The following is a 28,000-nucleotide window of genomic DNA, read 5'->3' as shown; positions in this document are numbered from 1 at the left end:
ACCAGACAGACGAACAGCAAAACACCCATGGAAACAAAGGTGTTTATATGGTTGCAACCAAGCAAGCTAGAAACATGCAGGGCTGAGCCGGTTCCGTGTTTGGGGGTCTGTGCCGTAAAGCAATTCGTTACTTCGCGAGACCCGAGACTCCCGCGAGAGTGGGCGGCGGGTCGCCGGCAGAAACATATTCCTTTTCTCCGCCAAGATGCGCAAGGGTAAGTCGAAACAACGAACAATCGAACAAAAATGTATAATAGAACCATCGCAATGACTCTTAGCCTGTTATATTAAGGTAAATCAAGCCAAAAAAGTTGCATAGTTACCCTTTCACTCGTGTCTGATCTCTTTTCTGGTCCATTCTTCTTTTGTTCCACCGACGGTCGCCTCTTGGGTCCCTTATCAGTCGATTGATCCATGATGAATGCAACAATTGCCTCGCAACTGGATGTTTATATCTAGCCGGTGCCATGTTTGGGTGTGTGTCTGTGCCGTAAAGCATTTTCGAAACTACAATCTGACTACATTTTCGAGGATACTTCCGCTGCGTCACATCCGGATTGTGTCGGTCCGAACAGAGCAAGTTGCATATGCGCTTTTTCACTGGAGAGGCGACATGGGTAAATGACACACCCACCAATCGACCCAGAAATGGATGCAGAACCATCAGCATAACTCTCAACCTGCATACTTAATGTAATTTTGGCTAAAAAAGTTGCATAGTGGGCCTTTAAGTAGCCGATCTCCGGCTAGACTAAACTGAAAAGCTGCTCCCGACCAGGTTTGGTTGCGAGCATAAGTCACCATTGTGATACAGCGACGCTTAAAGAGATCGACTTTCGTGGTACAGCTAACCCAGGCTTTCAGCTCAACATACCTCGCTAACTCTCTGATCGAGCTTCGTAGTACAGGCCCCCGGGGGGGATCTGCTTTGTAACTTAAGGGGGGCACGAAAATGGAATTTCTTTCTGGAGGGGACATCAATAATATCATCAACGTCTATCAAATGATCTGCTTTAACAGACACAGCCATTAATTAACGGTTAGCGAAGACCTATGGCTCAAATGTGTATTTGAAGAATGTCTTGATGTTTATTTTGGTCCTTTTGATGTTGATCAACAAATCAACCTTACGTTTAAGACCATAATTGAGGCATTGCATGTACCACTTACTAAGAAAAGAGGTTGTGTCTAACAATACACAGTGACTCTGAAAGCATGAGTAGCAAGTAGCCTCTGGTTAAAATACTTCCTGTTTGGTCAAAGTAGGCGTTAAGACGTTGACATGCTTGCATTCAAAACGCACAGAAAGAAGAAGCACTCATAGGGGTAGGACGATAAGAAACTCTGAAAACAGTTTGGACCAGAATATGGCTGAGGTGATTCACTCCACGCACAACATGATGACCAAGGCCAGGAACACACAAGGAGATGGAGAGGAGGGTATAGAGGACGACTACGATAGCATTGAGAGCCTCAGAGATCAACACCAGGACTATGTGGGGACAGAGGAGTCCTCCAATACTCTGGGAACAGTAAGAAGTCGGCAGCCGGACCCTGTGAGCCCTCCTCGGTGTCAGATCAGGGCTGTGGTGGTGCTTCTGGTCCTGCTGTCTCTTACCCTGCTGGCTGGACTGCTTCGGTTCGCAGTGCAACACAAGACCATAAGCATGGGCAGAGACGTGGAGCAACTTGTCCAAAGGCTGAAGAATGTGACAGAGCAGAGAGACTCACTGACCCTTTGTAACCAGGAATGTCCAGGTAGTTGGGATAAGTTTGGTTGCAAATGTTATTTCATTGTGATGGGATCCTGGAATAAGAGCAGGGAGCTCTGTGTTTCCCGTGGAGCAGATCTGGTGGTGGTGGACAGTAAAGAGGAGATGTACTACATTGGCAGGTACGGCGGGGACCCCTGGCTCGGAGCGACAGATGAGGCCAGTGAAGGGATGTGGAGATGGGTTGATGGGACCGTCCTGTCAGTGGATAACCCCTCCTGGAGTGGAGGAAAACCTGATGGTGGCAAGGACAAGAACTGCTTAAGGAGGGTCTGGGAGGAGAACAACTTAAAATGGACAGATAAGCGCTGTGAAGCCAACAACTGGGGGCTTTGTGAATATAATTTAATGAAATGATGGATGAAAAAAATTCTTTGTCTGACTGATTTGTTTCTTTGACTATTTTTTACATCTTAATGCCAACAGACATTTGTTGTTGGGTTCTGCCATTCAATAAGAGCTTTGATTGGCTGCGAGGTGTTATCTCCTTAAAAGGAGATGACATGAAGACTTCACTGGTCACTGCAGGAGCTGTACATAGATACTGTTCTTGTTACATTATTTTTTCAATGTTTCCACAGTTGCTTTTGGTGTTGGAGGCTGAGATAAGGCGCTAAAGAGTCATGACAGTCATTGGCTGGTTTTCAGTTGCTGCAAACCACACTAGTTCTCTATTTAGGGCTTAATTTGCTGCCTTTGCCTTTGTCCCCTCAGCTAATTATATGATTAATTTTCTGTTTAAATGTATGTCAACTTTGTCACCATGTAGTGTGATTACTATAAAACACTTGTGTATAAATTATCTGTTGGTTCTACGGTGTTCAGAGGAACAGTAGACTTGTGTCCTGGTGTCTGAATCGGCTTGTAGGTCTGCACTTAGTTTTGCGTTACTGGATGAACACTTTTGAAGGTACATATATATGCATTCTCACACATAGTCATTTGTAAATTGCATTGAATCTGTAAATGGAGTGTCCATTCAGCTGTGTTTGCTGTAGTGAATTGTACCTTTTATTAAAGCAGCTCTTGATTAATATGTTTTGCTGATTTTTTATTAATTGTATTTAGTTTGGACTTGGTCCCTTTGAACAGACATTGTTCAAAGGGACAATTAAATAGTTTTTAATTTACTTTTTTGACTAATTATTTTAGTCTTTTAATCTGATCCTGGGTCGCTCAACTAGTGCCAGGGTTCAATTCCCTCTGGGGCCGCCACTGCTTAGAACAGGTGCATCTTAAATCTAATGTTTCAGTCACTCATGGATCTGTAATTATTGCCGTTACATTATTGTTAAGGCGCTTTGGATAAATCATCCGGCAAATGATCGTACAGATCATTTCCTGCTACTGGGTCCATCTGTTCTATATATTCTTTATCACTTTTGCAGAGGGTTAGTTTGACTTTGGTGGAGACGCGTGTTTTTCCATTCAATGTCAAAGTGAAACGTTATCAAATGTGCAGCATTAACATACTAATTCTGCAGCTGCTTAGGTCAAGGGTCATTGATCTAGTATGTGGTACACCCGTTAGAAGTGATAGTTCATACAAAATAATCTCCCATTTGTTCTCCCAACCATCTCATTTGTTACTATTTCTCTCCCGGCCTCAGAATGGACGTTGACGAAAACGGGAGGGCCTCCAGATGATCACAGCACATGAGCACACCCTCACACCACTGACCTAGTAGCAGCCACCGCCGCCATGTTACCGTGGTAACCCTGGACCACGCCCTCCACGGAGGCGCAGGACTCGGGGGATGTCGGGAGCGTCCTCCTCCAAACGTCGTTTTCCCACGCGGGCACTTGGACACAAACACAACAGACATTGAGCTCAGACGTTGTTGGATCTTCAACGTTTTTTTTATAGATACTTTTGTTTTTTAAGCAATAAAGTTGTCACAAGATGTTTTTTTGTCTTTTGTGGAAAAAACGAACTGAAGCAATGCCATGTTAATGCTAGGGTAGGCAATTTATTTTCAAAGCATCTTTTGGCTATATTCTTAACATCCCAAAATCAATACATGAGTCGAATGCTCAGAAAAAATGAATGAATAAAATGGGGCATTTTTGGATGTTGCAGGCTTATACTAAGCTTGCCCAATCATTTAATTCGAGCCAAATTAAATTATTGGATGGCTTACATGTCTGTTTACCTACCTGGTAGACAAGGGTGCAGATCTGCTTTGTAACTTAGGGGGAGTATTTTCTTCAGGGGACTTTCAATAGATTAATTGTTACTTTCAATTCATGATACCGGGAGTAACAAAAAAAGCGTGATACCGGTTGGCTGTAGAAGTCTGACACCAAGGGGTGGTATAAATTAACTAGTTCTGGGGTGTTCAGACACAGAGAGAAAAGAAGACTTGTGTCCTGTTGTCTGAATAGGCTTGTAGGTCTGCAGCACTTGAACTGTTTTAGCGGCTACAAGAGACTGATTTTACAAACTGTACAAGACTGACCACTATGGTCAAACAAGACCTTGCCAATTAACAATGCTAGAACAGGGGTGCCCAACCAGTCGATCGCGGTCTACCAGTAGACCGCCGATAGATCCCAAGTCGACCGCGAGGGGTGAAGAAAAAAAAAAAAAAAAAAACTTGCGCGGGACATATACGCGCGGTAGCGCATGCGCTGTCAACAGTAGTTGAACGCCGTCAACAGTAGTAGGCAGTCCTAAAGGTTGGCATGGCTGAGGGGAAACGTAGGAGGAAGATAGTATTGATTATTGTTGTGTGCAGACGGAATGAAACCCCCACTGAAGTCCGTAGGTCCACAATACAAACACCCCCCCCCCGTCCTTTTAATGTGTATCGAACAATCAGCCTCATGGTTATGACCGTAAGTGATAAGTGACTAAGAAAACAGGATGTGTTTTATCATACACAGTGACTCTGCTAGCCCGAACTGCGAACTGCTTAAGGGTCATAGAGAAGCCAAACTTTAAACTGACAGGTAAGAGCTGTGTAGCCAGAAACTGGGGGCTTTGTGAAAATCATTTGTTTTGTTTTATACCTGTTAAGCCACTCGATAAGAGCTGTGATTGGCTGTGAGGTTTTATATCTCCTTAAAAGGAGATGACATGAAGACGTCACTGGTCACTGCAGGAGCTGTACATAGATGCTGTTCTTGTTACATTATTTTTTTAATGTTTCCACAGTTGCTCTCGGTGTTGGAGGCTGAGGTTAGGAGGTAAAGAGTCATGACAGTCATTGGCTGGTTTTCAGTTGCTGCGAACCACACTAGTTCTCTATCTAGGGCTGCATTTGCTTGGTTCTACGGTGTTCAGAGGAACAGTAGACTTGTGTCCTGGTGTCTGATTTGGTATGATTGTATGTCAGCACTTAGTTTTGCGTTACTGAATGAACACTTGTGAAGGTACGAATTCATGCATTCTCACGAATACAGTAATTTGTAAATTGCATTGAATGTCATGGTCTGTCTGTATCCTTGTCTTGTTTTGGTGTGTTTCCTGTTTTACTTTGGTATCTGTCTTGTTTCTCCCCATGTCAGGTTTCCCTCCTGTGTGATTACTGCTCCCTCCCTAATGTGTCTCAGCTGTTACTCGTTGCGTGCCCTGTGTGTGTTTGGTATTTAAGCCCTTGTCTTTCCTTTGTTCCTTGTCGGATCATTTTAGTTCGTGGTGAGTTCTGTCCTGTGTTATCCACGTCACCCGTGTTCCTTGCCTTTTTGAGTTACCTTTAACCTGAACTATCTGCAATTGGGTCCTACCTGCCTGCCTGCCACCCGTTAACCGTGACATTGAATCTGTGAATTTTGTGTCCATTCAGCTGTGTTTGCTGTATTGAATTGTACCTCTTATTAAAGCAGCTCTTGATTAATATGCTTTGACGATTTATTAATTGGATTTAGTTTGGACTTGGTCCCTTTAAATAAAAGGGACAATGATATGGACTTTTTCTATTATTTTAAATTTACTTTTGAAAATAGTTTAGTCTTTTAATCTGATCCTGGGTCGCTCAACTAGTGCCAGGGTTCAATTCCCTCTGGGGCCTCCACTGCTTAGAACAGTTGCATCATAAATCTAATGTTTCAGTCACTAATTTATCTGTAATTATTGCAGTTACATTATTCTTAAGGCGTTTTTGAGGAAGCATCCGCCAAACGATCGTACAAATGATTTCCTCTCACTTGTGCAATCTGTTCTCTAAATATTCTCTATAAGCCTACTTTTGCTGAGGGTTCAGTTTGACTTTGATGTAGACACGTGTTTTTCTGTTCAATGTCAAAGTGAAATATTATAAAATGTAAACATCGTCATTCTGCAGCTGCTTATGGCAGGTCAAGGGTCTTCGATGTAGTATGCAGTCCACCCGTTAGCAGTGATAATTATTTAAAAAGCGAACTTCCTCCTTGCATTGAATCTTTAAGTTTCTTATTCAGTTGTTACCTTTTCTCCTCTGGCCTTTAGAATGGACGTCCACCAAAGCGGCAAGGCCTCTAGTCTAGACGATCACAGCACACCCTCACAGCAGCAGCCCCCACCATGGTTACCGTGGTATCCATGGACCACACGCTGCACGGAGGCGGGGGACTCGGGGGACGTCGGGAGCGTTCTCCCCCCAACGTCGTTTTTCCACTCGGGCACGCGGGATGCAAACACAACAGACTAGCTCAGACGTTGTTGCCAACAACTTTTTGGATCTTCTCCGATCTCCTTCTTTGGTTTCTATTCAAAGTTTTTTGTTTTGTAGATATGGCGACGTTTTGTACAGCAATACATTTTTCACAAGATAATGTGTTTTGTCGTCGGTGGAAAAACTAATTGAAGCGATGCCGTGTTAATGCTAGGGTAGGCAATTTATTTTTGTAGCATTTATTCTCATATTTGTTGACCCTTTACATCCACACCCAATTAATACATCGAATGCGCCGACTATAATAAAACAATCGGATATCGGGATGTTGCAGGACTATACTATCCGGTGTACTTCAATTATTGCTTGTTTACTTGACTGAGGCAAAATAGTCACGTCAATGCACACACTAAACAAGCGTGCTTCAATCATGTTCCCTTGTACAGTTATGCAGTAGCTCGATCCAAAACGTCCTACTGGGTCTTGGGGTCAAACATTGAGCCCTCACGCTCATTCAGTGCCATTATAAAAGGAATGCAGGTTTAAAAGAAGAATCTAAAGAAACTGCAATTTCAGGTATCAGTGTACATCCATTTACTGACCAGTAGAGGGCAGTGTCACCCCTGTAATGGACGAATATAATTAACCGCATCTTCAACAAACGGATGTTTCCTTACTTGTCTTGAGCGGGGCAAACAGTTTTGCGCTTCCAAACTAATTAAACGGCCCGAATAATATATTATATTTTATGGAGTCAGTTTCCTGCCATAATTCAAACCTGAAAAAAAAAGTTTCAAAGGCTTGTAAGTCTGGGTTTGAAAACTCAACACCTTGTAAAAAAGGTTTTGCAACACTGAAAAAAGAGATTATAACCTGAAAAAAAATAAAAATAAAATTCAAACATCTGTAAACATGATCTTGTGTTCTATTTTATCTTCTTCATCATTTACACCACAAGTTTCCTGGGGCGGTTGCTGGGGAAACGTTTGTGGGCCACACTTCCGGTCGCCCACTGCGCGTCGCGCCACAGCTGTGTTTTTACCTGATCAGCTGGCAGGCTATTCACATCACTCGCTCTGTCACTGAATAAACTGATGGCTTTAAAAAGCTCGGGAACAACGTGTGCCGTTCGAGGGTGTACTAACAACCAGACGAAACTAAATAATTGGTTGAAGTGTTTTGACCACAAGCCGAAAAATAAAGCAGTGTTCGTGCCCGAAATGGTACAGCTTCCATCGACTGCCCAATGATGAAGAGGCTAAAAGAAATTGGCTGAAGAACCTGAACTTAAAACAACCACCGAAATGTTGTTATGTCTGTTCGTTTCATTTTGTGGACAAAGCGCCAACGGAAGAAAACCCTTACCCAATGCTTTATCTGGGTTATGAGAAGCCACCTGAGAAGAAACGCCGAAGAGTCGTCAGGATGAGTGTTGACAGTCAAGTCGCAACAACAGGTATGCTAAATTTGATATCGACGCATTATTTTTTTTATGTAACATTACGGTAGCATACAGTATACTCTATTTACGTTGGTTAAGTCAATGGTGTATCCTCACTTTCATCCTTAATTTAGAAATGATCATAGGTCAGTGTCCTGTTAAAACCTTGTCTAGATCTATTCTGTACACCAATGCATGTTTAGACCCTCATCCAATTATCTCCATCTATGTCTCCATATTATTATTACCTGCAGACCAAGCTGTGATGGTGTTCGAGCAGCCTCAAACCTTCAAGGATGCCCAAACACAGTGGATGGATCCAGCTGAGGAGGACCATACCTACTCTAAAGGATCCATCCTTATATGTGACATGATCATCACACCTGCCCCTGAGATCTCACTGTCCATTGCAGAGGTTACACTGAAAGGTGATAGAGACTCTGCTGTACACAGGGATTCCTCTACTTGTGTTCAACACTCTTGTCTCCTGTCTACAAGGTTTTGTGCGCCAGTCATCAACAATGCCAGCTCAAGATGAAGTTTTGTTAACACTCATGAAGCTCAGACATAACTTTGCTGTAGCTGATTTAGAGAGGCGCTTTAAAAGATCCGCCAGTCAGGTCAGTAAAACACTTACGCATTGGGTTGATATCCTTGCTGAGCACACCAGGGACCTCATTCCATGGCTGCCCCGTGACACTATAAAAGCAACTGTGCCAAAGGTTTTTCTGCCACATTTCTCTGATTTAACTTGCATCATTGACTGCACAGAGAGTGTTCTGCAAAAAGCCAAAAACTTAGACTCGCGCTCAGAGTCTTACAGCCATTACTATGCAAGTAACACTGTTAAGTACCTTGTTGCCATTGCTCCATCAGGGATGCTGATGTTTATTTCAGAGGCTTTTGGTGGGAAGTGTAGTGACAGGTATATTACGCAGAACTCAGGGTTTCTTGATTTTTTACGTCCTGGTGATGTGGTGATGGGGGACCGTGGGTTCACAATTAGAGACCTTGTTGAGGAGAGGAGGGTAAGGCTAGTCATACCTGCGTTTACACGCAAACGCAGCCAGCTAACCAATGAGCAAGTGACTCAGATGAGACGGATAGCAAATGTACGCATTCATGTGGAACGGGCTATAAGGCGTCTCAAAGTGTTCAAGATCCTGTCACAAACCGTGCCAATAAGCTTAGTTCCTAAAATTGATAAAATACTTCAGATTTGTGCAGCTCTCATAAATCTGAGAGGAGAGCTTATCTCCAGCAATTAATATCTTACATATTAAACAACATCTTGTATATTTATGAATTACATTTATTTATTCCTATTTTTTTTATTTATTTTTTTATACATACACATTTATTTATAGAGAGAAACATACATACATAGATGCATATATATATATATTGTACAGAGATAGATGCAGAGAGATACACACACAGATTCCTACATAGTATTAAGATGGATACAGAGAACAGTGTAGATACTTTATAAATTTAGAAAAAATAGACAGGATAATTCTAGAGATAATTACATATATACAAAGATGAAAAAGGTCACTTCTGAATCACATTCATCACATTGTTGAAATGGAGTTAATGTCATATTCTTTTTTTCTTTTTACAATAGAACACAAAAAATGTATTTGTACATATATTATATGAAGTTTTATTTATACTACAAATGTAAATAGTAACACAATAACAATTTATTTATACATATATATATATATATATATATATATATATATATATATATATATATATATATATATATATATTTATTAAGTTTTATTTATACTTCAAATGTATTTGAACCATTGTTTTGTTATTTTTGCATCTCACAGAGTGAGACTTATTGCCAACTGATATGTCGTTTAATTACAAAACTGTTCGAGGTACTTGGGGCAGAGATGTAGTTTATTTTCTCCAAAATCATCAGCCAACCTGGGAAGCATATGTAGAAAATAAAAATGTTCCAGTTGCTCTACTTGTTTGTCAGTGTAATCTTTGTCAAATGGAATTTCCAATTCTAAATGTTCCTTTTGTGTCCAGATAACCAATGTGCATCTCTGTAGATCAAGGCACATCATAGCCACCTGTGTCTAAAATAATAGAAAATACATTAAATTGGCACCAAATAATGAATATTAGTTCACATTATATTGTTTATCTCTTGTAATCGGCTAATGCAGTTAGTATTTCTTGCCATTAAAAACAACCCTGCTTACCTGAAGGTAGTATCCAGCTCTTCCATTTGGCAAAACGAGGTACTTTCCATCATCCAAGATTTTGATGTCACCGTTTGGCCGGGTGAGGAATTCTTCGAGAGACAGACTCTTGAAGGGGCACTTGATCTCAAGAAGTTTTGTCCCATCAAGGATCCCATCTGGACTGGCTGCCAACCAGGGGTGGTCAGGATGCACCACAAGTCCTTTGTTGTGCACATCATGCCCTCTGCTCTCAAGGAGTGTGATGACCCTGACTTCATTGTCAGAGCCATATTTCGTGGCTGTGTTCCCGGTGAAGGTGGGGTACACGTGCTCATTGAGAAACTTTTGGGGGTCTGTGGTGTGTCGTTTGGGGACTCGTTTCACTGTGCTTGCAGTGAGACGCAGTCTCCTAGCGTCATGCCAAACCTGTGACCTACTCTGGGTCTTTGTGTCCATTTCCAATGTGGATATTTGATTGGGGGACAAAGCAATGTATGATTGGTAAAACACTGAACACTTCCTACATGTCAGATGTGTGCTATGATCAGTATGGTTCTCAATTTGTAATTCTGAATCTTGGTTTGGCCCTGTGCTAGGTTCTACATCTGCTCTGTAAGCAAGCTGGATAATACCATGATTTTGAAGCTGATAGAGTGGAGCCATGATTGAGGAGTTGATGTGTGTTTGGAAATCCTCATGGTTACTGAAGAGTCGGGGAGAGGGTGTGGAATTGTTTTGTTCTGGCCTTGATGGATGGGGATATGTGTCCTGGCGTCTGTGGCGCCTAAAATTAATATGCTTTGCCTTTACCAGACCAACATTCCTCTTTGCACCAGTATTCCACTTCCTTTGCACATCAGTACATGCTGTCCCTGTCACACCTTGCCTGACTGCATTCTCAACCTACAAGAAGGAATGGTTCAACATTTTCTTATTATCACATGCTGAAACCGACCTATATGCTTAAAGGTTGTATCAGCGATGTTTGGGTGATTTGAAGCAAGATCCCAAACAAACAGAGCCAGCTCGCCCCTCCCTTCCGTGTTTCATGCATCCAGCAAAACTATCATGAACGCAGCGCAAAAAAACCACAACACCCACCCCTGGTCAGTGATTGGTTGGAATACTATTTATTTCGGTTTTGAGTGGTTGTTTTAGTACCATGTTTTTGTGTACGATCTCGGAGCATAGGCTGCAGAGACGCGTTTTTCTGATGGCCTGCTTATGGGGCGGTTAGATAATGGATCGTGAGGATAGATCAGATGAATGTGATAATTTATGTTTCGGCCTAGAATCCCTGATACACCCTTAAGTAGTCTTTGAGCTAGTGTCTCAAAATCATGTATTTCACCAAAAGATCTTAGTTCTTGTCATGGCACATAATATGTGGTGTTGCAATACCTTCCACAATATTGCTGCTGCATGACTACAGGAGCGTCCTGCTCCTGCTATACACGAACAGCCTGCTGTCTGTATCACTCCTGTCGTTGATACCAATACCCAGGCCTTAAGATGGGTGTTATTGAGACTCTGGCTTGGCTCTATATCAGCTTTCAAGTAGACTAGGTCTTCTGTGACCTCCTTTAACCACACTCGCCCGACTTTCTCGCTGTGTAAATACTGAACTTTTTAGGTTCATCATTGCCTTACCATCGCAAGACACAGACTCAATAAAGTAAGAGAAAATGCTGCTGTACGTTATCCTCGGCCATTTTTTAACTTCGTCTTCCCATGCAGTAACTGCAGAGGGCAAAGGAATAATTATGTTGCCGTTTTTTAACTCGGTGAGGTTGTGTTCCCACATTGTAATTGATGAATGACAGCTGGTGATTGTTTACGTCGATGTGTTTTGTCGTCGGTGGAAAACTAATTGAAGCAATGCCGTGTTAAAGATAGGGCAGGCAATTTATTTTTGAACCATTTTTTCTCAGATTTGTTGATCCTTTACATCCAGATCCAATTAATAAATCGAATGTGCCGACAATAATGAAAAAAATCTGATATCTTGGGATGTTGCAGGACTATACTAAGCCCGTACAATCATTTATCTTGGGCTACATTGATGATTGGACGGCCTACATGTCTGCATACCTACCTGGTAGGGCAGGGGGAGATCTGCTTTGTAACTTAAGGGGGCCATGGACATGGAATTTCTTTCTGGAGTGGAAATCAATAATATCATCATCTGCTTTAACAGACACAGCCATTAATTAACAGTTAACCAAGACCTATGGCTCAAATGTGTATTTGAAAATGTCTTGATGTTTAGTTTTGTCCTTTTGATGTTGATCAACAAATCAACCTTATGGTTATGACCATAAGTGATGCACTGCATGTACTACTTACTAAGAAACAGGATGTGTCTAATACACACTGACTCTGCAAACACATGTAGGAAGTAGCCTCTGGTTGAAATACTTCCTGTTTGATCAAAGTAGGCGTTAAGACTTTAACATGCTGGCATTCAAAACGCACAGAAAGACAAGGCACTCATAGGGGTAGGACGATAAGAAACTCTGAAAACAGTTTGGACCAGAATATGGCTGAGGTGATTTACACCATGCCCAACATGGCCAGGAACACACAAGGAGAGAGAGAGGAGAGGATAGTGGAGATCTACACTACCAGTGAGAGCCTCAGAGAACAACACCAGGACTATGTGGGGACAGAGGAGTCCTCCAATACTCTGGGAACAGTAAGAAGTCAGCAGCCGGACCCTGTGAGCCCTCCTCGGTGTCCGATCAGGGCTGTGGTGGTGCTTCTGGTCCTGCTGTCTGTTGCCCTGCTGGCTGCACTGCTCGGGTTGGCAGTGAAGCACAAGATAGTCATGGACATGGACAGAGACGTGGAGCAACTTCTCCAAAGGCTGAAGAATGTGACAGAGCAGAGAGACTCACTGCTTTGTAAACAGGACTGTCCAGGTGGTTGGACTAAGTTTGGTTGTAAATGTTATTTCAGTGTGTTGGGATCCTGGAATAAGAGCAGGGAGCTCTGTGTTTCCCTCGGAGCAGATCTGGTGGTGATGGACAATAAAGAGGAGATGGACTTCATTAGCAGGTACGACGGGGACCCCTGGCTCGGAGCGACATATGAGGCCAGTGAAGGGATGTGGAGATGGGTTGATGGGACCGTCCTGTCAGTGGATAACCCCTCCTGGAGTGGAGGGAAACCTGATGGTGGCAAGGAGAAGAACTGCTTAAGGAGGGACCGGGGGCAGCAGCCCAACTTTAAATGGACAGATGAGAGCTGTGAAGACTACAGATATGGGCTTTGTGAATATAATTTAATTAAATGATGGATGAAAACATTTCTTTTTCTGACAGATGTGTTTCTTTGACTATTATTTTATCTTAATGCCAACTAACATTCAATGTTTTGTTTCATGCTTGTTGAGTTCTGCCATTCGATAAGAGCTGTGATTGGCTGCATGGTTTTTTATCTCCCTAAAAGGAGCTGACATGAAGACTTCACTGGTCACTGCAGGAGCTGTACATAGATGCTGTTCTTGTTACAGTATTTTTTTAATGTTCCCACAGTTGATCTCGGTGTTGGAGGCTGAGGTTGCTGGTTTTCAGTTGCTACAAACCACACTAGTTCTCTATTTAGGGCTTCATTTGCTGCCTTTGCCTTTGTCCCCTCAGCTTATTATTTAATAATTTTCCATTGAAATGTATCTCGACTTTGTCACCATACAGTGATCACTGTAAAACACTTGTATAAATTATCTGTTGGGTTCCACGGTGTTCAGAGAGAACAGTAGACTTGTGTCTTGGTGTCTGAATGGGCTTGTAGGTCTGCACTTAGTTTTCCGTTACTGAATGAACACTTTTGAAGGTACATATGCATACATGCATTCTCACACATACAGTAACTTGTAAATTGCATTATATATGTACATTTTGTGTCCATTCAGCTGTGTTGGCTGTGGTGAATTTGACCTTTTATTAAAGAAGCTCTTGATTAATACGTTTTGCCGATTTTTCATTAATTGGATTTAGTTTGGACTTGGTCCCTTTGAACAGACATTGTTCAAAGGGACAATGATATGGATTTTTTTATTTTAAATTTACTTTGAGACTCAATCGAAAATAGTTTAGTCTTTTAATCTGATCCTGGTTCGCTCAACTAGTGCCAGGGTTCAATTCCCTCTGGGGCCGCCACTGCTTAGAACAGTTGCATCATAAACCTAATGTTTCAGACACTCATTTATCTGTAATTATTGCAGTTACATTATTGTTAAGGCGTTTTGGAGGAAGCATCCGCCAAACGATCGTACAAATGATTTCCTCTCACTTGTGCAATCTGATCTCTAAATATTCTCTATTAGCCTACTTTTGCAGAGGGTTGAGTTTTACTTTGGTGTACACGTGTTTTTCTGTTCAATGTCAAAGTGAAATATTATAAAATGTAAACATGGTCATTCTGCAGCTGCTTATGGCGGGTCAAGGTCCTCGATATAGTATGCAGTCCACCCGTTAGTAGTGATAATACATATCAAAAGAGCAAATTTTCTCCTTGCATTTTATCTTTAAGTTTCTTATTCAGTTGTTACCTTTTCTCCTCTGGCCTTTAGAATGGACGTCCACCAAAGCGGAATGAATTCTTTTCTTGAATTCTTTAACCAGTAGTGCAGCTCTGATGTTTTCACACTGTATGATTTTATCACATATAGATTACTGCTTAACGAGCTGTTCACTGGCATGTACGACAGCACTCAAACCGATAGAATCTCTCTATAAAAAAGCACTAAAAACTCTGGACAAAAAACCCTTCTCCTAAAAAATGTTAAGTTTCGAAAATGTTAAAACTTTTAGGTTTGCCTGTTTCATAGATAAAAGTCTCCATGGTCTTGCTCCACCACCGCTGAATGAGTTCATAAAGAAAATGACTCTGAGAGGCATGAGCACCAGGGCTCACGATAGAGGAGACTGTGAGATTCCCCACAGACGCACCACGTATGGGAGGAATGTGTTGTCTGTTGTGGGGGGAGACATCTGGAACAGTCTTCCCTCCAATAAGTGAAGGCCCCACATATTCTTCTTTTAAAGGACAACTAAAACAATGGCTCAAATCCAATCAGAAGTGTGACCACTAGCTGGACTGGACATTAATTGAACATTACTTTTTAATGCATTGTTATATCCTGTCTGCATCTGGTATCTTTATGATTGTGTAATGTATTGTGCTGTGTGTGTGGTCTCCTCTACTTTGTATTTTATCTATTTGTTTTCTGTGTCTTCTATTTGTATTTTATCCATTTATTTGCTGTCTCTTCTGTTTGTACTTTTTATATTTATTTTATTAGGGACTATGGATGCAGATTAGCAGCTATAATCCGGCATGTTTACAAAGATGTTTAAACATCGATGTTCATTAATGTGCACAGTCCCTTCAAAAGTAAAGCATTTATTATTATTATTATCATCAAGCCCTCCGCGGTGCCGAGAAGCAGCGAGCCGTCGCTATAGGGCGACGGCTCCTTCAGTGCATCATGTTTACACGCACAGCTTAGCTGGTTAAAGGCTGAGTTAACAGATTAAGGTTGCATTACCAGGGACAGCGACGCATGATCGGTGTATTGAATTGCATTCAACCTTGAAGATGCATTGTGGCGGCAAAGCGTTGAACGGTGATCCGGTTATCAGGACGTCTTCAGCGTGTGGTGCCGCTGCAGGAATGAATCGTTTATGATGGTGGAGAATGTGTTTGCTAGATTGAACTAAGGCGCTGTATACATGATGGTAAATAATGTCAATGTTTGTGTGTGTGTGTGTGTGTGTGTGTGTGTGTGTGTGTGTGTGTGTGTGTGTGTGTGTGTGTGTGTGTGTGTGTGTGTGTGTGTGTGTGTGTGTGTGTGTGTGTGTGTGTGTGTGTGTGTGTGTGTGGACTTAGTTTGTCTGTTTTTCTGTTCAATGTCAAGGTGAAACATTGTCAAATCTGCAGTATAAACATGGTCATTCTGCAGCTGCTTTTGTCAGGTCAAGGGTCATCGATGTAGTATGCAGTCCATCCGTTAGTAGTGATAATACAAACATACAAAAAAAATGAACTTTTTCCTTGCATGATTTAAGTTTCTTATTCAGTTGTTACCTTTTCTCTCCCGGCCTCAGAATGGACGTCCACGAAAACGGCAAGGCCTCCAGATGATCACAGCACACCCTCACAGCAGCAGCAGCCGCCGCCACCGTGGTTACCATGGTAACCATGGACCACGCCCTCCACGGAGGCGGAGGACTCGGGGGCGTCCGGAGCGTTCTCCTCCCGACGTCGTTTCCCACGCGGGCACTTGGATAGAAACACAACAGACATTGAGCTCAGACATTGTTGGATCTTCTCCGTATTTTTATATACTTTGGTTTCTATTCAAAGTTCTTTGTTCTGTAGATATGCCGATCACGCGTTGTGTAAAGCAATAAAGTTTCACAAGATGATGTGTTTTGTCGTCGGTGGAAAACGAATTGAAGCGTGTATTTGAAGAATGTCTTGATGTGTGTTTTGATGTTGATAGAAAAATCAACCTTACGGTTCTAACTATAAGTGATGCATTGCATAAACCACTTACTAAGAAAAGAGGATGCGTCTAACCATACACAGTGACTCTGTAAGCACATATAGCAAGTAGCCTCTGGTAAAAATACTTCCTGTTTGATCAAAGTAGCCGTTAAGACTGACGAGCTGGCATTCAAAACGCACAGAAAGACCGAACACTCATAGGGGTAGGACGATAAGGAACTCTGAAAACAGTTTGGACCAGAATATGGCTGAGGTGATTCACTCCACGCCCAACATGATGACCAAGGCCAGGAACACACAAGGAGAGGGGGAGGAGGGTATAGAGGACATCTACGATAACATGGAGAGCCTCAGAGATCAACACCAGGACTGTGTGGGGACAGAGGAGTCCTCCAATACTCTGGGAACAGAAAGCAGTCAGCAGCCGGACCCTGTGAGCCCTCCTCGGTGTCCGATCAGGGCTGTGGTGGTGCTTCTGGGCCTGCTGTCTGTTGCCCTGCTGGCTGGACTGCTCGGGTTGGCAGTAAAACACAAGAAGAAGACTGTAAGCATGGACAGAGATATGGAGCAACTTCTCCAAAGGCGGAAGAATTTGACAGAGTAGAGAGACTCACTGCTGTGAATATCATTTAATAAAAAACGATTGATTAAAACATTTTTGTGACTTCTTTATTTCTTAATGCCAACAGACGTTGGTTGTTTTGTTTCATACTTGTTGAGTTCTGCCATTCGATAAGAGCTGTGATTGGCTGCGAGATGTTATCTTCTTAAAAAAGGAGATGACATGAAGACTTCACTGATCACTGTAGGAGCTGTACATAGATGCTGTTCTTGTTATTTTATTTTTTTTAATGTTTCCACAGTACCTCTAGGTGTTAAAGGCTGAGGTTAGGCGGTAATGAGTCAACACAGGCATTAGCTGGTTTTCAGCAGTGTCAAACCACACTAGTTCTCCATCTAGGGCTGCCTTTGCCTTTGTCCCCTCAGCTAATTATTTCATTATTTTTTCTGTTGAAATGTATCTTGACTTTGGCGCCATGTAGTGTGATCACTACAAAACACTTCTGTATAAATTATCTGTTGGTTCTACGGTGTTCAGAGGGACAGTAGACTTGTGTCCTGGTGTCTGAATGGGCTTGTAGGTCTGCACTTATTTTTGCGTTACTGAATGAACACTTTTGAAGGTATATATGCATAGAGGCATATGCACACATAGTTATTTCTAAATTGCATTGAATCTTTAAATGAAGAGTCCATTCAGCTTTGTTTGCAGTAGTGAATTTTAGCTTTTATTCCAGCAGCTCTTGATTAATACGTTTTGCTGATATTTTATTCATTGGATTTAGTTTGGATCGGTCCCTCTGAACCAACGTTGTTCAACTGGGTCCATCTGTTCTATATATTCTTTATCACTTTTGCAGTGCGTTGAGTTTGACTTTGTTGTAGACACGTATTTTTCTATTCAATGTCAAAGTGAAACATTATCCAATAGGGGTGTGCCAAAATATCGATACTGCGACATATCGCGATATTTCGTCTTGCGGGACGTTATCGATATGCTGACGCCAAATATCGATATTCAAAGGTCCCATGACATGAAAATCTCACTTTATGAGGTTTTCTAACATAAAAATGAGTTCCCCTAGCCTGCCTATGGTCCCCCAATTGCTAAAACTTGCGTTTGGTGTAAAACGAGCACTAGCTGTTCTGCTCGCCTTTGAAAAAACGGAGGCTCAAGTGCGCTGATTTGGAATGTCTGTATTCTTGACGTCATCAGGAATCTCAGCTCCTCCCCTTACTCTGCCTGGCCCGCCCAGAGACGTTGGCCCGCCAATGAGACTCGACCGTGCGAGCGCCACATGTGTGTGTGTTTGTGTGAATACACACACTGTAACGCAAGTGTTTCTTGTCGGTTCTTTGACGTGTCTTGTATTTCCACAACGAGACTGTTGTGGGGGTTATGTTATCTCAGCCATGGTTGAGAAGGAATTGGGAGAAAGGAACTTTGGCTTTGACTGGCTGAAGTACATGAACTGCGTCATGCCGCCGGTTGCCGCGAGGCACCATCGCCCGGCAGCGGGCAGCCGGCAGCCGGCAGCGCGCGGTTCAGTCGACTTCAGGTTGATGTGAAAGTGGAAGAACCAGAGACGTCGCAGAACCCGACAAAGTCGTTTGTGATTCATTATATCGTCTCGAGGCGCACACCGCTTTTGGCCGTGATAATATGTATTAAATGATATAGATGTCTATGTATTATATGATATTATTTAGATATAGAGCTCCAGGACTGTATCGCAAGTGTTGTACACTTCCTTGTTATTTGGATAACCGTTCTGTCGGACTCTCGTCTCTGGTATTTCTACAACGAGACTCGTATTGGGGGATATCTCAGCCAAGGTTGAGAATGAATTGGGGGGAAGGAACTTTGGCTATGACTCCCTCAAGAACATGAACTACGACATGGAGGAGAAAGGGATTGTTGGCGGCGAATGTCTCCAGCTTGAGACCCGCTGAGGGACCACCGCCGGAGGCGGAGGTGCCTAAGCGCTGCTCGGGAACAATCCCTTTCTCCTCCTTGTCGTGGTTCGGTCTACTTCACATTTATGAGGACGTTGAAGAACCAGGAACGTCGGAGAACCCAACGCGGTCGTTTGAGATTCATAATATCGGATCACACATCTTTTGGCGGATATAATATATATTATATAGATATCTATGTAGGCTATATGATAATATTTTGATATAGAGCTCCAGGACTCCCGTGTGTTCTAGAATATTTACAGAACACGGCTAAAGGCTGTGTACGCCTCGCCATTGCGATACATCCACTGTAAACAGAGCGAATGAAACTAAGCAATGAAATGTTTTCTGCATTTATTTTGTTTTCTAATTTTCTGTTACTTTGCATAAAATGTTTTTGTAATAAATTCTGAATTTCTTCAGTGACACAGATATCGTGATGTATCGTGGGTGAAATTTCTTGCAATATATCGATAATCGCAGAATCGCTGTATCGTGATATTATCGTTATCGTGGGTAAAATATCGTGATAGTATCGTATCGTGGGGTACCTAGTGATACCCAGCCCTATTATCCAATGTGCAGCATTAACATGGTCATTTTGCAGCTGCTTAGGTCAAGGGTCATTGATCTAGTATGTGGTACACCCGTTAGAAGTGATAGTTCATACAAAAAAATCTCCCATTTGTTCTCCCAACCACCTCATGTGTTACTTTTTCTCTTCCGGCCTTACGCCTCGTTTGCACATACGTATGTTTTTCGTATCCGTGCTTCCGTAAATTTACGGAAGGAGTCGCTAGTGTTTTACGTACGGACATGAATTTATTTAGGGACAAAAGATGGGGGAGCGTATGATAATGGCCGTTTTTAGGAGACCGGTACTTTGGAACATGAGGATCGATACAGAGATAAAAACAAAACCAACCAGGCTTGGAAAGAGATCGGCGAGGAGTTGGCCTGCCAGGTACTTACACTTTTTGTGAAAAACATAAAAACTTTCATACGGTATCTCCGTAAAACGACGGCGAATTTTTTTTTTTTTTTAACGTATATTACGGACATACCGGACAGAAATTTTACGGAGGGGAGGAGTCTCGAAGGAAAATCGGACATTACAGAGAATCACATCGGAATGAATGGACTTTCGGTCGGAGACGGTTGGAACGCATACGAGAATGTACGTATGTGGAAACGAGGCGTAAGAATGGACGTTCACGAAAACGGGAAGGCCTCCAGAAGATCACAGCACACCCCCACCATGTAACCGTAGTAACCATGGACTCGGGGGTAGTGATGGGAATTTCGATTCACTTAGAAGATTCATAGTCCTTTGAGTGAATCACTAAAAAGATCCGAATCTTTTGAGTCCTTTGAATCTGATTCAGTTGAAATTTTGTCGCTGAATGAGCCCAGCAGCCCACTCCCTAGTGCCTAATGCGCACGCTCACAGCAAACCACTGTAATGCAGTTTTGAGGATATCCAGGGGAAATACGCAAGCGCACACACACACACACACACACACACACACACACACACACACACACACACGCACACACGCACACACGCACACACACACACACACACACACACACACACACACACACAGTAAGCCTAGATACACACAGTAAGCCTAGATACATTGAACAAATTGTAACATGATAGTCTTGGCTGGTTAGGCAGCTTATCAGAATTAAATATGTAATTTCGGAAATTGTGAATAGATACTTATTTTTTATTCTTACTTAATTTAATTAATTTTCATGTTTGCAATAAACAAATTTCAAGAGGCTATCCAAAATAACGTCAATGGTTTTGGTTTAACTCAGCTGTCAACGAGCTGATAAGGAACATATTTGATATTGGAAAGGAATATTATTTTCATTTTAGAATACAATCTCTCGTAAAATAATGCCTTTGTAACCAAAGAGTTTAACGATTTACATTCAGTACGAGCCCGACCCATTTAGTATGAGTCCGTTGAGTTGGTCTTTCACTCAACAGGATATGAGTCCGACCCATTCAATATGAGTAATTTGAGTTAGTCTTTCACTCAACCGGATATGAGTCCGACCCATTTCAACTGAGTCCTTTGAGTTAGTCTTTCACCCAGCCGGATACGAGTCAGACCCATTTCATCTGAATCCTTTGAGTTAGTGTTTCACTCAACCGGATACGAATCCGACCCATGAATTCGCTCAGTCTATGGATCTGGATCTGTGTACAGCTCTGTCTACAGGAAGTTCTTATTCAACCAAGCAGCTGGCAGCTCCGAGTCCGTATGCTTAATCTAAGTTACTATGCAGATGAAAAACGGATGTGTTAATGTTGTTATAGACCTACAGTTTGATGACATTCGTGCATTGTTTTAATAATGTCGTCCGTAGCAGCCAGAACCGAAAGATTCGGGTTAATTGAGACCACGGACTCGTGACTCATGGGTGAATGTAAGGATTCGGATCATTGAATCCGATTGACTCAGATTCAACCACCACTACTTGGGGGACGTCGGGCCAGAAGGACCACTCTTTCTCTCTTTCGTAATCACCATCTGCCTAACTTATCTATTTGGCACAGGCTTTTTTCACGCTAAATAAAAGATTAACCTTAAAATATGACTTAGAAAATTATGCTGTGAGGTTAATGACATACAAAATAGATATTGTAGCAAAGCTTCGCCTCGCATGGGGTGATGATTCTTTTTCAGTTGTTACCTTTTCTCTCCCGGCCTCAGGATGGACGTTCACGAAAACGGGAAGGCCTCCAGATGATCACAGCACACCCTCACACCACGGACCTGGTAGCAGCCACCGCCGCCATGTTACCGTGGTAGCCCTGGACCACGCCCTCCACGGAGGCGGAGGACTCGGGAGATGTCGGGAGCGTTCTCCTCTCGACGTCGTTTTCCCACGCGGGCACTTGGACACAAACACAACAGACTTTGAGCTCAGACGTTGTTGGATCTTCAACGTTTTTTTTATAGATACTTTTGTTTTTTAAGCAATAAAGTTCTCACAAGATGTTTTTTTGTCTTTTTTGTCGTTGGTGTAAAAACTAATTGAAGCGATGCCTTGTTAATGCTAGGGTAGGCAATTTATTGTCGAAGCATCTTTTGGCTATATTCTTAACATCCCAAAATCAATACATGAATCGAATGCTCAGAAAAAATGAATTAATAAAATGGGGCATCTTTGGATGTTGCAGGCCTATACTAAGCTTGCATCATTTAATTTAGGCCAAATTAAATTATTGGATGGCTTACATTATAGAACTTTATTGTCATTGCACATGTTACAGAGAAACGAAATTACCAGTTACATTCCGTCCAAGAAACATAAAAGACAGTGTGGGGACTGGGGAGACAGGACGGAGAGACTGTCAGGTTCTCGTTTGATAAGAAACATGCTGCCTTCTTTAGAAAATAAAATAAAAAAGCTAAACAAGAGGGTAACGAGTGGAAAAAAAGTGAATACCTAAACTATGCTCCTCTAAGGGGGGCACAGTGTAGGGCAGGCCTATTCAACTAGTGGCCCGTGGGCCAAATGGGCCCCTCTTAATTTTTTTATGGCCCGCAAGAGGTTGCATGAAAAAAATAAAATAAAGGAGAAACATAGTTGCATGCAAATCAGGTTTCTGTGTGTAGCCGGTGATACTAGCCAGTATCAGTACCCCACAATCAGGAACTGGCATCACTTATTCTGACAATGTTTGGCTCAACCGATACGTCACGAGTCTAGCTTTTCTCATATGAATGCCGTCAGAACAAGGGCACTTTGCTCCATGACCTATGAGAAGCTGCATGAGTGTCTCAGGATGAGCAAACTAGGCAAACAAGGCAGTGCAATCTTTCTCACTGACTCACTGGCTCAAAATGTCTCATATGTACAGTAGTTCTGTTTTGTGATGATTCAAACAACATTGTTTAATTCTAAATACGTGTCCAAAATATGTGAGAACAAAATCTTTTATAATGATACGATTAAAAGTGAAGAAGGAAAGAATGCGTCTGACAAGTTTATTCCAATGTATTAGTACTATATATATTAAGTTAACACTACTTTAAGTACGATTTATTTGTAGCGATTCATTCACGTAGTTCTGTTTGGCCCATGAACCCCCAGTGGTTTTCCTTTTCGGCCCACTTGTTAAGGAAGTTGAATAGCCCTGGTGTAGGGATTAGCAAAAAAAAACACCTAAGCACGTAAGCAACATATCAAAAACATTACAAACACATGTGGGAGGGGGGAAGGGTATCGGGGAGGGGAGGTGTCACAGCTCAGACCCCGGGAGGAGGACGCAGCAAACGGGCGCATCGCATCACTCACGGCATACCGTACTGTAACGAGGGTAACCTGGTAGACAAGGGCGCAGATCTGCTTTGTAACTTAGGGGGAGTATTTTCTTCAGGGGACTTTCAATAGATGAAATTACTTTCCATTTACCACTTACTAAGAGAACAGGATGTGTTTTATCATACACAGTGACTCTGCTTGCCCGAACTGCGAACTGCTTAAGGGTCAGAGAGAAGCCCAACTTTAAATGGACATATGAGAGCTGTGAAGCCAGAAACTGGGGGTTTTGTGAAAATCATTTAATAAAATGATGGATGAAAACATTTCTTGTCTGACTGATTTATTTATTTGATTATTTTTTATATCTTAATGCCAACAGACGTTCATTGTTTTGTTTTATACTTGTTAAGCCACTCGATAAGAGCTTTGATTGGCTGCAAGGAGTTATCTCCTTAAAATGAGATGACATGAAGACTTCCCTGTTCATTGCAGGAGCTGTACATAGATGCTTTTCTTTTCACATTATTTTTTTAATGTTTCCACAGTTGCTCTCGGTGTTGGAGGCTGAGGTTAGGAGGTAAAGAGTCATGACAGCCATTGGCTGGTTTTCAGTTAATGCAAACCACACTAGTTCTCTATTTAGGGCTGCTTCTGCTACCTTCGCCTTTGTCCCCTCAGCTAGTTCATTAATTATTTTTCTGTTTAAATATAACTTGACTTTGTCACAATGTAACTCACTACAAAACATCCATGAATTGTCTCGTGGTTTTACAGTGTTCAGATAGAACAGTGTGTTCAGAGACAATCATTTTACAAGCAGTACAAGTCAGACCCCTTAGTGGTCAATTCAAAATGCGAGAAGCTTAATTTTAAGTTAAGAAAAGCTTTTGAGGGTACATATGAATTCCCATGCATACAGTCAACTGTATGTGTGTTCAACTGTAAATGTAGTGTCCATTCAGCTGTGTTTGCTGTAGTGAATTTGTCCTTTTATTAAATCAGCTCTTGATTAATATGTTTTGCTGATATTTTATTAAAGATCCCATGGCATGCTACTTTATGAATGCTTTTATATAGCTGTTAGGGGGCCCCTAATACAGTACCACTACGAGCCAGTCAAACGATGAGCTTTCCCCAAACATACCTTTTTTTAGAGGCGGGTCAAGGTGGAGATTGGGGGTGTGGCCCTGAGCAGCTTGCGGCCACGGTACCATGCGCTCGTGGTTACAGTGGATGTATCGCAATGGCGAGGCGCATACAGCCTTTGGCCTTGTTCCGTAAATATTCTAGAACACTCAGGGTGCTCCGGCGGGAGTCCTGGAGCTCTATATCTAAATAATATCATATTATACATAAATATCTATATCATATAATATATATTATCAGGGCCAAATGCTGTCTGCGTCTCCAGATGATATTATGAATCTCAAACGACTGAGTCGGGTTCTCCGACGTCTCTGGTTCTTCCACTTCCACGTCGTTCTGAAATAGACTGAACCGCGACATGGAGAAGAAAGGGATTGTTGCCCTCGATTGTTGACCGCGATTGTCTCCCGCCGGAGCCCCAACGCACCACCGCCCTAATCGCGTGCAACAATCCCTTTCTCCTCCATGTCGCGGTTCATGTACTTCAGGGAGTCAAAGCCAAAGTTCCTTTCCCCCAATTCCTTCTCAACCATAACTGAGATAACCCCCACTACGAGCCTTGTTGTGGAAACACCAGAGACGTCAGAGAACCCTTGATGTTATGCGCCATAACACCAACAGCAGAATGGTTATCCAAATAACAAAGAAGTGTACAGCACTTGCGTTACAGTGTGTGCATTCACACACACACACACACACACACACACACACACACACACACACACACACACACACACACACACACACACACACACACACACACACACACACACACACTTTGTTAAAAGCATCTGCCAAATGATCGTACAAATGTGTACCTCTTACTTTTGCCATCTGTTCTCTATATATTACTAATCTCTTTTGCAGAGGGTTGAGTGTGACTTTGGTATAGACACAAGTTATTCTGTTCCATGTCAATGTGAAACAATATCAAGTGCGCAACATGGTCATTCTGCAGCTGCTTATCACAGGTCAAGGGTCATCGATGTAATATGTGGTAAACCCTTAAGTTGTGGTAATACACGTGCCAAATTGCAACATCTAACCCAAATCTCCTCTCCTAACGCTGCTGATTCACTGTGCCTCATTGACTATATCCTGAGCCAATCGGAGTGCTTTTTATATTCCATGATCACCATCTGCCACCATCCACCATCAAGCATTTTTTCTCATTATTGTTGATCCTTTACATCCAGACCCAATAAATAAATCGAAGGCGCCCACTATAATAAAGGAAATCTGATATCTTGGGATGTTGCAGGACTACAATAAGCCGGTCCAATCGTTAATCTCGGGCCAAATTAATGATTGGACGGCCTACCTGTCTGTCTACCTACCTGGTAGGCCAGGGGGGGATCTGCTTTGTAACTTAAGGGGGGCACAAACATTGAATTTCTTTCTGGAGTGGACATCAATAATATCATCAACGTCTATCAAATGATCTGCTTTAACAGACACAGCCATTAATTAACTGTTAGCCAAGAACTATGGCCCAAATGTGTGTTTGAAGAAGGTCTTGATGCTTATTTTGGTCCTTTTGATGTTGATCAACAAATCAACCTTACGTTTAAGACCATAAGTGATGCACTGCATGTACCACTTACTAAGAAACAGGATGTGTCTAACCATACCACAGTGACCCTGCAAACACATGTAGCAAGTACCCTCTGGTTAAAATACTTCCTGTTTGATCAAAGTAGGTGTTAAGACTTTGACATGCTGGCTTTCAAAACGCACAGAAAGACGAGGCACTCATAGGGGTAGGACGATAAGAAACTCTGAAAACAGTTTAGATCAGAATATGGCTGAGGATATTTACACCATGCCCAACATGGCCAGGAACACACAAGGAGAGAGAGAGGAGAGGATAGTGGAGATCTACGCTACCAGTGAGAGCCTCAGAGATCAACACCAGGACTATGTGGGGACAGAGGAGTCCTCCAATACTCTGGGAACAGTAAGCAGTCAGCAGCCGGACCCTGTGAGCCCTCCTCGGTGTCCGATCAGGGCTGTGGTGGTGCTTCTGGTCCTGCTGTCTGTTGTCCTGCTGGCTGGACTGGTTGGGTTGGCAGTGCAACACAAGACCATCATGGAGAAGACCGTAAGCATGGACAGAGACGTGGAGCTACTTCACCAAAGGCTGAAGAATATGACGGAGCAACACAAGACCGTCTTGGAGAAGACCGTAAGCATGGACAGAGACACTGAGCAACTTCTCCAAAGGCTGAAGAATGTGACAGAGCAACACAAGACCGTCTTGGAGAAGACCATTAGCATGGACAGAGAAATGCAGCAACTTCTCCAAAGGCAGAAGAATGTGACAGAGCGGAGAGACTCACTGCTTTGTAAACAGGACTGTGCAGGTGGTTGGTATAAGTTTGGTTGTAAATGTTACAGTTTTACTGCATGGAGCGGATCCTGGAATAAGAGTAGGGAGTTCTGTGTTGTCCACGGAGCAGATCTGGTGGTCGTGGACAGTAAAGAGGAGATGGACTACATTAACAGATGGCTCGGCGGTCACATCTGGCTCGGAGCGACAGATGAGGCCAGTGAAGGGATGTGGAGATGGGTTGATGGGACCGTCCTGTCAGCGGCTAGCCCCTCCTGGAGTGGAGGGAAACCTGATGGTGGCAAGGACAAGAACTGCTTAAAGAGTGTCTGGGAGCGGCCCAACATTGAATGGACAGATGAAAGCTGTGAAGACAACAGATATGGGATTTGTGAATACAATTTAATGAAATGATGGATGAAAACATTTCTTTGTCTGACTGATTTGATTCTTTGACAATCTTTTATATCTTAATGCCAATAGACATTTGTTGTTTTTTCTCATACTTGTTGAGTTCTGCCATTCGATCAGAGCTGTGATTGGCTGCAAGGTTTTATATCTCCTTAAAAGGAGACGACATGAAGACTTCCCTGGTCACTGCAGGAGCTGTACATAGATGCTGCCCATGTGACATAATTTTTTTCAATGTTGCAACAGTTGCTCTCTGGGTTGGAGGCTGGGGTTAGGTGGTAAATAGTCACGACAATCATTGGCAGGTTTTCAGTTGCTGCAAACCACACTAGTTCTCTATCTAGGGGTGTATTTGCTGCCTTGGCCTTTGTCCCCTCAGCTAATTAGTTAATTATTTTTCCGTTGAAATGTATCTCAACTTTGTCACCATGTAGTGTGATTACTATAAAACACTTGTTTATTAATTATCTGTTGGTTCTACGGTGTTCAGAGCAACAGTAGACTTGTGTCCTTGTGTCTGAATCGGCTTGTAGGTTTGCACTAAGTTCTGCGTTACTGAATGAACACTTTTAAAGGTTCATATATACATATGCATTCTCACACATAGTCATTTGTAAATTGCATTGAATCTGTAAATGTAGTGTCCATTCAGCTGTGTTTGCTGTAGTGAATTGTACCTTTTATTAAATGTTGAAAATTAATATGTTTTGCTGATGTTTTATTAATTGGATTTAGTTTGGACTTGATCCCTTTGAACAGACATTGTTCAAAGG

At 42.4% G+C, this 28,000-nt stretch overlaps 3 protein-coding genes and 1 long non-coding RNA gene across 5 annotated transcripts in view; all 4 read left to right on the top strand.

The window, feature by feature from the left end:
• The first annotated feature begins 1,271 nt into the window (after window positions 1-1,271).
• The window catches only part of LOC115532283 (C-type lectin domain family 6 member A-like), a 32,882-nt gene continuing 6,153 nt past the window's right edge, over window positions 1,272-28,000 (top strand). Inside the window, exon 1 of one of the 2 annotated variants that reach the window (XM_030341953.1) lies at window positions 1,272-1,679. In XM_030341953.1, coding sequence (XP_030197813.1) covers window positions 1,368-1,679 — 312 coding nt within the window. In that variant the 5' untranslated portion in view covers window positions 1,272-1,367. Of the gene's footprint in view, window positions 2,818-28,000 lie in introns of those variants that run through there. The other variant, XM_030341954.1, reaches the window with a different exon arrangement.
• Window positions 4,828-13,982, top strand: LOC115532286 (uncharacterized). The gene is made up of 2 exons (XR_003974009.1): window positions 4,828-4,953; window positions 13,579-13,982. It is a non-coding gene; the product is annotated as an uncharacterized LOC115532286 (long non-coding RNA).
• LOC115532285 (natural killer cells antigen CD94-like) lies at window positions 11,867-13,982 on the top strand. Its single transcript, XM_030341955.1, has one exon. It carries the CDS (start codon window positions 12,558-12,560, stop codon window positions 13,311-13,313), a length of 756 nt encoding a protein of 251 aa, XP_030197815.1. The 5' UTR covers window positions 11,867-12,557; the 3' UTR covers window positions 13,314-13,982.
• On the top strand, window positions 26,287-27,928 carry LOC115532282 (CD209 antigen-like protein C). Its single transcript, XM_030341952.1, has one exon. It carries the CDS (start codon window positions 26,289-26,291, stop codon window positions 27,228-27,230), a length of 942 nt encoding a protein of 313 aa, XP_030197812.1. The 5' UTR covers window positions 26,287-26,288; the 3' UTR covers window positions 27,231-27,928.

Source organism: Gadus morhua, chromosome 19, assembly GCF_902167405.1.
Source record: "Gadus morhua chromosome 19, gadMor3.0, whole genome shotgun sequence".
Taxonomy (NCBI): domain Eukaryota; kingdom Metazoa; phylum Chordata; class Actinopteri; order Gadiformes; family Gadidae; genus Gadus; species Gadus morhua.
This window is presented reverse-complemented; position numbering and strand designations above follow the sequence as displayed.